Source organism: Leucopleurus acutus (genome assembly GCF_964270905.1).
Source record: "Leucopleurus acutus genome assembly, chromosome: 15".
Taxonomy (NCBI): domain Eukaryota; kingdom Metazoa; phylum Chordata; class Mammalia; order Artiodactyla; family Delphinidae; genus Leucopleurus; species Leucopleurus acutus.
This window is the reverse complement of record NC_139157.1, coordinates 49,846,834-49,858,899: the sequence shown is the minus strand read 5'-3', so window position 1 is coordinate 49,858,899 and position 12,066 is coordinate 49,846,834. Positions and strand designations below refer to the sequence as shown.

General features: G+C 39.2%; 1 protein-coding gene across 1 annotated transcript in view; it reads left to right on the top strand.

Moving 5' to 3' along the window:
* The window catches only part of LOC309972311 (uncharacterized protein), a gene marked incomplete at its 3' end in the record, with an annotated part of 160,431 nt that overhangs the window by 41,814 nt on the left and 106,551 nt on the right, over positions 1-12,066 (top strand). The window contains 6 exon segments of the mRNA XM_082855949.1: positions 782-925; positions 929-976; positions 2,050-2,203; positions 3,488-3,643; positions 6,022-6,164; positions 8,102-8,200. Coding sequence (XP_082712075.1) covers positions 782-925; positions 929-976; positions 2,050-2,203; positions 3,488-3,643; positions 6,022-6,164; positions 8,102-8,200 — 744 coding nt within the window.

The window sequence follows — 12,066 nt, the reverse complement described above, 5'->3', positions numbered from 1 at the left end:
CTCTGGCTTATTCCACTTAGCATAATGTCTTCCATATTTATTCATGTTGTTACAAATATTAGGATTCCTCTCTTCCTCATGGCTGAATAATACTCCATTATATGTGTATGTACCACATCTTCTTTATCCATTCATCCATCAACAGACTCTTAGGTTTTTATATTTTGGCTATTGTGAATAATGCTGCAGTTGAACATGGGAATACAGATATCTCTTCAAGATACTGATTTTGTTTTCTTTGGATGTATACCCAGAAGTGGAATTGCTGGATCATATGGTAGTTCTGTTTTTAATTTTTTGAGGAATTTCCATACTGTTTACGTAATAGATGTACCAGTTTACATTCCCACAGTGTATCTTGTCAATTTCTTTTAAAGTGGTAGCTAAAGATAGGAAGGGAACTAGTGGCTGCCTTTACTTGCCAGTTCTGCCTGTGGCAGAAGATAATGGTACCTATTTTTAAGAATGAGATTTGAAGGAAGCTTTATATTATAGAAAATACATTTTTCTTCATAGACTATAGGTAAAAATCTAAGAAGTCAACTCCAGTTACTAAATATCCTTGTGCACTGACTCTTTGCTGGGTCACTCTCCTTCAGAGTCCTAAGAATGTGACTGATCACTGTCCTTGTCAGTCAAATTCAGAATATGGAAGAATTTTGATATTCCAAAAGCCTCTTATTTGGTTCCCAAACAGTATTACACTGTACTTGGAAGCAAATGACACAAGAAATAAGGCTTGTAAATAACCAAGTTCTGTCTTTGCATCTCTCTTAAACAGAAACAAGTTGCCTACATTATGCAGGAGTACAATGTTGCCCTTCAGAGAGCTGATAGATTGTCTGTTGCAGGAGAAAACTTCCTTATGGGAAAAAACAATCCTCCTAACTTAGTGGCACAGGAAGACCTGACTGTTTACACAAATTAGTTATTGTGTCACCTACCCTCACTCAAGACTATTCACCACTACCTGCAGGTACGTGAAACAGTTATATGATGATGCAGTGCCTTCCCAGGATGGGCAGCACATTGTTTTCTCACTCCTCTCACTTAGTTTTTGATTGTCAGTTTCTGTGTTCCATCTGCCTTACAAATGACCAGAAAATAATGGGTCACTAGCTTTTTTCTTTGAGACCTTTGAAACTTTTTTCTTTTGGAAGCTTGCTCTAATGAAATTACTCCATTTAGCTTTTTCAAAGATGTTTCTGTTAAACTATTTCATATTCACACTATAAGTTCTTGTTTTCATGCTCTTGTTCTGGATTTATGCTGTCTAATGTAGATCCACTTTTTTATTTAGCAACATCTAGTGAGGGTCTAATTTATGCCAGGTACATATCCTGGGCCATGTAGGGAATGTATAATCTTTGCTGAAAAGTAAGTGGGTCACAGGATGGTAGGAAAAAGGGCAAGTAAATAGTCAACTTAAATACAGTGTGGTAAGTATAATCACAGAGTAAAGAGAGTCACAGAGGAGAGGCCCTAACACAAGATAGAGGCATCAGAAAGCAGTGATGTGATCACGTTTGTTTTAGAAAGATTACTATTTTGCCACGTAATCTTTTCTTACTCCTCTATACCTCATCTCACTGATACAACCAACCACGAAACCTGGACATCATCCTGACAATATCCCTTCCCCAATCAGTCACTATGGGATCTACCTCTGAATCATCTCTCCCCTGTCACATGGTATAGTAATAATAGTAATGATCTGCTTATAAGTCCTGGGTCCCCCACTAAACTCTGAACTCTTTGAATTTGGTCCATATCTTATTTATCTTTGTATCTCTAGCACCTCACACAATGCCTTGTCCGTTATGGGTGGTTGATCAATGTAGACCTGCCTAGAGGTTAAGGCCACTTAGAGGTGGTGATGTCACCAGGTCCCCCAGCTTCAGATTTACCTTTCATGATTGGGCAAGTTACTGAGGCCCACCTCCACCTCCTTCCTCCTCTACAAAGTCAAGGGCTGCTCCTGAAACAAAGTCTGGAAGCTTCTGTGAGAACTGAGTTGATGTGTGATCTCTTGGTTGTCCCCTTCTGTAGGCCCTCCAGTATTTGCCCATCTCCAAAGTGCTGAGTGTAGCTGTTGATGAAGTCCCCAATGTTGGTCAGGAAAATGAAAAGGTCCCTGTCAATGACGTTGACCCTAACATCCGGGGTTCTGTATCTCCAGGCTCTATGAATACCAGCGTTTCAGGTAAGAAGTCTTCTTTCCCCTTGGGAAATGTGGAAAAAAGAAGATTGTGATTTTGCACATGTGCTGTTTTGTCACCTGATCTTGCTTGAAATTTCTCTATATACCAAAAAGTTATATATATATTTTTTATTTGGCCACACCACTCAGCCTGTGGGATCTTAGTTCCCCAACCACAGGTGGAACCTGGGCCTCAGCAGTGAAAGCACTGAGTCCTAACCAGTGAACCACCAGGGAATTCCCCAAAATTGTATCTTCTTAATTAACAAGTGTTAATTTAATATTTTCTGATGGAAGAAAATAACAAACACTTCCCTTAGAAATTATCATCTCCATTCTGGGGACTTCTGGCAGTCCAGTGGCTATACTCCACATTTCCGATGCAGGGGGTACGTGTTCGATCCCTGGTCAAGGAATTAAGATCCCATATACCATGTGGGGCTGCCAAAAAAAAAGAAAAGAAATTATTATCTCCATCTTTATAACTAGACAATTAAAATAGAGGAAAAAAGCAATGAACTTGAAGTTGGGAATACTGAGCTCTAGGCCTATTCTGTTGTGGCCTCACTGCGAGCCTACATGTTTAAGTCATTTCATCTCCTTGGGCCTCAATTTACTCATCTCCATAATAAACCTTTCAGATGAAGTGATCTCTAAGGTTCTTTTCATTTTTAATTTTACATGATTTTTAAAGACTTTGCTTATCTGAATCAACTTAGTAGTCTTCTTGCCCTTACCTTGTATTACAGATGGCTTAGAAACCTGATCAGGTTTTCACTCTGCATGCTAAATTTACCGGGTGCACCTGGAGAGGCAGCCAACCCAGCTGTGGGGAATCAGAGAAAGCATCTCCAGGGGGAAGTCCAACCTGGGTGCTTAGAGATGAGTAGGAGTGAGCCAGGTGAAAGGAGGTGAAGGTTCTCAGCTTCTCCTAATTTGTTTGTTAACTTATAAATCATATTCTTTGTTTACCCCAAAGGACTATAGGTAGTTCTGTTCCCACTAAGTCATTCCCCAAAAGATATGTTGGGTTTCTCCTGCAGACTGTGAGAAGGGAGGGTCCTGGCTACCTCCCCCAGAAAGCCAGCACCAAGAATTTGTCAGATAGGCCTGGCTGAGTGTGGGACAGTCTACAGATTGTGGAAGAGAAGGTTGGGCATGGAGCAGAATGGTCTTCCCCATCAGCAGAAGAGGCCCTGAGTCCAGTTATCTCAAAGGACTCTCCTTTTTCTCTCCCTGACTGGTGTTCATTGGTGTTAATGCTCTTGATTTTGGGGTTTTTTTCAGGGCCAACAAGAACAGAAGCTGCTTTCTTTCTGCCCCAACACACAACAGAAACAGAAGAACTGAAACCTCAGCTGAGGCTCCTGCTCTCCCATTTCAGTATCCCATATGACATGGAAGAGCTAAGGGATGCTTCTAAGGAGATAGAACTTTTTTTTGGTACTTTATGGATTCTTTCTTAATACAAATATAGGTGTTCATAAAAGAAAATACTAGTATTTGCCACAAAGTTGAATATTCATACTGCCACAGTTGTTTCTAGAGTGATAAAATGTAATAAGTGAAATTTAGACTAGCAGTTGAACTTTCTCTCTGTAAGAGTTATGAGCCCCTTGAATATCCAGCCCAGAGAGATTGTAGGATTATTTTTCAGTGGAATTTAAAGAAAATGGTAGGTTATAATCCATAGTAGATAATGTAAACATAGCCAAGATTTGGCAGTTTTATATTGTGGAGTTGTTTAGTGTCTAAAGCCCTTTGATTATCAGAAAGTGTTCCAATAGCTCTCCTATTGGCAAAATGCTTTATATTCAATAGAGTGTATATTGTGTAGTGATTTTTAAAGTCATGCAGTCTAGTCTGCTATCACATGGCGTTGCACCTCCTTGAAAAAAAATCATCCTATCAGAAGCCATGTTAAAACTTGTTTCAAAGGGAAAAATAGGATTGTATATAGAGAACCTCGAATTTACAATAATAAAGTTTTCAGCCAGAGTTTCAACATAAAGATATTTTTCTAGCTCTGGGTGTATAATATTTGTAAATATATATATTTGTTAGGTAAAAATGGCAAGTTGATTAATCCAAAAAGGCAAAGATCAAATCTGTATGTTTTTGAACACTTTTCGTGTAAGAAGGAGCCACTGTTTCATCACCATTTGCTTTGACCTTGCAGTTTTGCATCCATGTGTATTTGTTCCAGCATTATTTTCCTAGGATTATTTTTATTAGTATGTAACATAGACTCTTTAAGCTCACTGAAACCAGTGGTATTACATGTCCTCTGGTTTCTTTGAAGGTGATGATGTTTAGCTTTTGTCTTTCTTTTCATATCAGCAGCAGCACTGTCTTCAGCAGAGAGTGCTTCTATGGGAATATCCTCACCCTCATTATCAGCGTATTATGATAGACGAAAACCAGAATCAGAACAAGGTGGTGTTTAAAAAGAGTGCAAATAAATAAAAGTAGTTTATGGCACAGTAGACTATCATCGGTGATAACAAAAGAACATGAGGCTGCAGAGCCCTCCCACAGAGCAGTCCTGTCCCCAAAGGATAGCTTGTCTTCTTTATATAGAGATAGTTTCTACTTTTGATTTTCTTATAACAGTATTATGCGCAATGCTAATTGTGCTTCCAAGATAATCACACTACAACAAATTTTTTGTGTAGGAAGAATTTCTACAAACAGGAAGAGTGTTTATTTTGGTTCTCTAATGCCCTAGAGCAGGGTCAGCAAACTACAGCCTATAGCCCACCACCTAGTTTTTTTGCAATAAAGTTTTATTGGAATACAGCCATGCCATTTCATTTATGTACTGTCTGTGGCTGCTTTCCACTATAACTGCAGAGTTGAGTAGTTGCAACAGAGACCATGTGGTCTGCAAAGTCTAAAATATTTACTATCCGGCCCTTTAGGAAAAAGTTTGCCACCCTAGCCTTAGACTAGCACTGTCTCATCGAACTTCCTGCACTGAGGAGTATGATCTGTGTCTGTCCGATGTGTTAACACTAGTCACATGTGGCCTTTGAGCACTTGAGATGTGGGTAGAGTAAATGAACTAAATTTTAAATTTTATTTAATTTTAATAAATTTGCATTTAAATGTTAAATAGCCACATGTGGCTGGGGCAACAGTATTGGACAGCACAGCCTGGGAGGTACCAGCATTAACTGGAAGAATCTTTAGCTCTGTGACTCACTGAACTTACTTATTCCAGAAACCTTTGTTGAGGCCCTAGTGTGTGCCAGCACTGTGGTAGGTTCTCTCTCTCTCTCTCTCTTTGTCCTTTTCTCTGCCTGTCTTTCTGTCTGTCTCAGTCTGGAACTGAGATGTGAGGGGTTTGACTGAGGTACCTTAAAGATTTTTAACAGGCCTAAGCATCTGGACCCTTCTCTCTAGCAATATCCTGGTCAGGCTTCTAGGAGCAGGATTTATCTAACCCTTAGATTTTCTCATTTACCAAGTGCCAGGAAAAGGGAATGTGTTTCCAAAGATGGACAGTTTACTTCCCACTTATGGTCCAGCTCAAAATACATATAAATAAATATATTAAATTATTTCTAATCTTCAGAGCAGATACTTGGAACAAGTAACACGACACACAGTTATGGTAATGGGCTGACTGAATACATGTGCCCCTTAGGTATACACCTTTAAGGTCCTGTTACTGTCATAGAATCATGTTTTATGAATTAGTTTGACTCCAGGACTGTTTCAGAGGCAATCAATACCTGTTTCTGAAATTGCCTACAACCTGAGACGTTTTTTTTCTGGGCTCCACTTCTCTTTTCTCAATCCTATTTAGGTTTCCCCAGAATTTCAAAGCATCTTCATGGAGCAACAGAGAATGCAAACATTTCCAGATTATGATGCTGAGATAGCTAAAGTGGATAATTTGGGTTTGGTAGGACCTGGTATGGCCTTGAAAAAGAGAGCCAACTGGATTTCCTTTATAAAGGTAAGGAGACCTGTGGTGACAGTCACCTGTGAATGATGTAAGCAGTGTCATAAAGTGTCCTCCAGGGAGGCCAGGCAACCTGGCAGCATCAGGTCTGTCAGATCCCTATTATCCCCTCTCCTCAATGCCCTCAGCAAACTGTCCCCTAGGAGCAAGGGTAGGTGCCTACCTGACTCAGGAGAGGCAGCTCAGAGAACCTGGCCTTGTGTACCAGCATCTCCCAGCTCCTTCCTGCCTCGGGTCTATGTTGAAGTTAGCCAGGCTGATCTGCCTTCTCTGGAAGTTCCCACATACTCCTGTGCCCCTCTCTTTTGTGTCAGAACTCCTTTGTTGTTGTTAGTGACCTTGGCTACTTGGCAAGAACAAAGAATAACACTCAAAGTTATAATTGAGCTGTGTAAATCCAGTTTTTTAATCAAAAACTATTGATTGACTACATATTGTGTGTCAGGCATGGCCCTTGGTGCTGGAGATACACAATTCACAATAATATGAAAGTGAGCAGATTAAATGAGATGATTTGAGGTAGTGGTAAATACAGTCGATTCTCATTATTTGGGGTGGTTATGTTCTATAAAGTTGCCACAAACACTGAGTTAAATCCTGAACCACAGCTCATAGGGGAAGTATGGGGTTAGGTTCATCATACATAATCAATACATAACTAGTTATTGTGTGTTTCTGTTTAAAGACACTTTATTTTATATATGTTGTTGATTCATTAACATCAAACTCATGGCCTATAACTCATGCCTGAATGAAGCTTTTTGAACACATTTCCTTCTGTAAGGCACATCACAGCCTTCCTATACTTAGGAACACGAGGAAGCACTTCAGCTCTATGCTTGGGGGCCATTTTAAACAGTGAAATACCTAATGAAAATCACAAAAAATATTAAAATGTGGCACTAACTAGACCGTAAAAAGGACACTTGTTTACAGTATAAGCTGAAACAAGAAGGTGGAATGTCAACTTGTTTGACCTCAGCTGGAAATACAGAGTTGGGTGACTCAAGCTTTTCACTATTCTGTGCATGCCCATAATTGTCCAGGAAAGCTCTGAATAGATTTTGAGGTTACAAATAAGTTTTAGTGAGTAGGCAAATCCACAAATATGAAACCCATGAATAATGAGGATCAACTGTATCATGAAGGAAAGAAAAGTCTTATGTGATAAAGATGGTTGGAAGGAAAGCAGAGAAACCACAGATTATTCCTAAATCTGGGGCTTGAGCAAATAGGTGGTTGGTATAGGGGAAGCCAGGCTTTCTGTTTTAGATTGTTACACATGCCATTCAAGTATAAATATCAAGGAGATAGTTGGATATAACAGGCTGGAGCTTAGAGCTAGATCTAAATTTGAGAGTTGTCAGTATATTGATATTTACAGCCATAGTACTAATTTTTTAAATACAACTTGTTAATATGAAAGGTGAAGTTTTACATGTGGAACCAAAAGGGGTTTTGTGGTTTTTTTTTTTGGCTGCGCTACAAGGCTTGTGGGATGTTAGTTCCCCAACCAGGGATGGAACCCACGCCCCCTGCATTGGAAGCGCAGAGTCTTAACCACTGGACCATCAGGGAAGTCCCACCACAAGGAGTTTTTGTGGACAAACTTCTCTTGCCCCATAAATTAAGTACAATGCCCAACACTGATGGAATTGGGGTCCCTTCTGCCAGTGGATAGCGCTGTGTCATCCCAGATGGAGCTACTGCATCTCATAGGCCAGGTACAAACAGGAACTGCTGTTGCCATCTCCTTCCACAGATCTGTGAAGCCACACAGACCCTTTCCAAGACTTCACATGCGCTAGCACACTTCCTAGCACTAAAGGCCAGTTCCCATTTCAGAAGGTCCTTGATTCTCTTTGCTTGCAACTTTTACTGAAAACCATTCTGTTATATTGTAAGTTTGTGTGAACATGTTTGTCCACTAGATTAAGCCAAAATGTGATCCTTGGCAAAAGAAGCTTTTGACCAAACTAAAAGAACGGAGAACAGATGTATTAATGCAACTCCAAGCAAAGTTTTTGAAGGTAATAAAATAACCATGATCCCTTGTAGATAAAATTCTGTTCTCAGAAAATTGAATTCTTTCCACTTTTAAAAAATGTTAGTCATGGTTTCACTACGAAGGCTATATTTGGAATTTTCTAATCTAATCGCCAAACATTTATATCCTGTTAGCTTTCGCTAGAGAGTAACAATTGTCAAAACAGCTGGATTTTAGTACAGCTTTAACACTTAGTCTCTGTGTGATATTGCTCTAGTCACATAACCTCTTTGAGTTTTAGTTTCCTCATCTGTGAAACCAAAATATTGGACTAAATTACCTTTTTTTTTTTTTTTTTTTTTGCAGTATGCGGGCCTCTCACTGTTGTGGCCTCTCTCGTTGTGGAGCACAGGCTCCAGACGCGCAGGCTTAGCGGCCATGGCCCACAGGCCCAGCCACTCCGCGACATGTGGGATCTTCCCGGACCGGGGCATGAACCCGTGTCCCCTGCATGGGCAGGTGGACTCTCAACCACTGCGCCACCAGGGGAGCCCAAATTACCTTATTTTTATTGTGGTAAAAAAAAAACACATAGCATAAAATTTATCATCTTAACCATTTTTAAGTGTACAGTTCATTAGTGTTCAGTATATTCACAGTGTTGTGAAATAGATCTCCAGAAGTTTTTCTCTTGCAAAGCTGAAACTCTCTGCCTACTAAACAACTCCCTATTTCCTCCTCCTCCTAGCCCCTGTCAACCACATTCCACTTTGTTTCTGAATTTGACTGCTCTTAGATACCTCATACACATAGGATCATACAGTATTTGTCCTTTTGTTCTGGCTTATTTCACTTATCAGAATGTCCTCAAAGTTCATCCATGTTGTAGCATGTGACCAGATTTCCTTCTTCCTTGTTTTTCATGAACATTTATATCAGCTTTATTCACAATAGCCAAAAACTGCAAACAATCTGGATGTCCTTCAGTGGGTGGATAAACTGAAGTACATCCATACCCTGAAATAGCAATCAGCTATAAAAAAGGATCAAATTACTGAGATACTCAAGAACCTGGATGAATCTCCAGAGAACTGTGTGAGTGAAAACACTCAATCCCATAAATACTGTATGAGTCCATTTATACAATACTCTTGAAATGACAAAATTATAGAAATAGAGAACAGATTCATGGATTCTATGGGTTAAGGAGAGACTGGAGGGAAAGGGAAGGGAGTGTAACTGTAAAAGGGCAACATGAAGGATCCTTGTGATGAATCTGTTCTATATCTTGACTGTATCAATGTCAATATCCAGGTTGTGATACCGTACTATAGTTTTGCAAGATATTAACATTGGGGGAAACAGAGTGAGGGTTACATGGGATCCCTTTATATTATTTTTTTCCTTTTTTCCTTCTCTTTCCTTAAATTGTGGTAAAATACACAAAACATGAAATTTACCATTTTAACCATTTTTAAGTGTACAGTTCAGTGGTATTAAGTAATTCATATTGTTGTACAGCCATCACCACCATCCCTCTCCAGAACTCTTTTCATCTGGCAAACTGTAACTCTTTACATTAAACAGTAACTCCTCATTCCTCTCTCCCCCTAGATCCTAGCAACTACCATTCTATTTTCTGACTCTATGAGTTTGACTACTCTAGGTACCACATATTATGGAAGTATACAGTATTTGTCTTTTTGTCACTGGCTTATTTTACCCACCATAATGTCCTCAAGGTTCATCCATGTTGTAGGATATGTCAGAATTTCCTTCCTTTTTAATGCTGAATAATATTTCTTTGTATGTATCCACCACATTTTATCTATTCATTTGTTGTTGGACATTTGGGTTGCTTTCGCATCATGGCTGTTGTGAATAATGCTACTATGAACACGGATATATAAATATCTCTTTGAGATCCTGCTTTCAGTTCTTTTGTATATGTACCCAGAAGTGGAATTTCTGGATTGTAAGATAATTCTGTTTTTAATTTATTTTGAGGAAGCTCCATAGTATTTTCCATAGTAGTTGCAGCATTTTACAATCCCACCAATAGTGCAAAAGGGTTCAACTTCTCTGTATTCTCACTAACCGTTGTTATTTTCTTTCTTTCTCTTTTTTTTACGTTAGTCATCTTAATAGATATGAGGTGATGTTTCACTGTGGTTTTGCTTTTCATTTCTCTAATGATTAGTGATTTTGAGCATTTTTTCATATGCTTGTTGGTCATTTGTATATCATATTTGGAGAAATGTCTTTTGAAAGTCTTTACCCATCTTTTAATTGGTTATTTGATTTTTAAATTGTTGAGTTGTAGGAGTTCTTTATATATTCTGGATATTAACCCCTTATCAGATATATTATTTGCAAATATATTCTCCCATTCTGTAGGTTGCCTTTTCACTCTGTTAATTTTGTCCTTTGCACAGAATTTTTTAAGTTTGATGTAGTCATGTTTGCCTATCTTTGATTTTTTTTTAAGATTTTTGTGTGTGTGTGATGTGGACCATTTTTAAAGTCTTTATTGAATTTGTTACAATATTGCTGCTGTTTTGGTTTTTTGGCCACGAGGCATGTGGGATCTTAGCTCCCTGACCAGGGATCGAACCTGCACCCCTGTATTGGAAGGCAAAGTCTTAACCACTGGACCACCAGGGAAGTCCCTGATTTTTTTTTTTGACTGTTCTTTTTTTTTTTTTTGACTGTTCTTTTTTTTGTTTGTTTGTTTGTTTGTTTTGTTGTTGTTGTTGTATGCGGGACTCTCACTGTTGTGGCCTCTCCCGTTGCAGAGCACAGGCTCCGGACGCACAGGCTCAGCGGCCATGGCTCACGGGCCCAGCCGCTCCGCGGCATGTGGGATCTTCCCGGACCGGGGCACAAACCTGTGTCCCCTGCATCAGCAGGTGGACTGTCAACCACTGCGCCACCAGGGAAGCCCCTTGACTGTTCTTTTTGTGTCATATCCAAGAAATCATTGCCAAGTTCAATATCATGAAAAATTTCCCCTGTTTTCTTCTAAGAGTTTTATAAAGTTTTAGGTCTTATGTTTAGATCTTTAATCCATTTTCAGTTAACTTTTGTATATGGTATAAGATAAGGATCCAACTTCATTATTTTGTATGTGGCTATCCAGTTTTTCCCCAGAACCATTTGTTGAAGAGACTGTCCCCTTCTCTTTTGAGTGGTCTTGGCACCCTTACTAAGATCATTTGATTATACACTCAAGGGTTTATTTCTAGGCTCGCTATTTTATTCTATTGGTCTATATGTCACGTGTATGCCAGTACCACACCATTTTGATTAATGTAGCTTTGTAATATGTTTTGAAATCAGGAAATGTGAGTCCTCCAACTTTGTTCTTCTTTTTCAAAATTATTTTTGCTATTTGGGGTCCCTTGAGATTCCATATGCATTTTAGGATGAATTTTTCTACTTCAACAAAAAATGCCACTGGGATTTTGATGGGGATTGGACTAAATTATCTTTGAGGTTCTTTGTGGTATTAAAATAATTGAAATATATTAATATGTGTATCGTTGAAGTAGAGGTTCAGCTCTGGGACTATTATTTGATTTTTTTACCTCTAGAGGAGGAAAAGGAACATTTATTCAGCACTTACTACATGCCAGGCATTATTGCAGCAGTCCTAGGAGAGACCTCACTAGTGTTCTTGTTAGGTTGACTTGTCCTGCTTTGCATGAAAAGCCAGGATTCCAGCAGGAATATGAGCCCAGGTCTGTGTCCTTACAAAGCCTGTGCTTTTCTCACACTACCCAGCTGCCTCCTCCTCTGTCTCCTCACAGCTTCCTAGGAGTAGACAAACCCAAAACTGATGAGTGTTTATCTTTTCATTGGTGCCACAACACATGTGGGGGTGCACCTGCTGTTGTGTTGAGGGGGTTG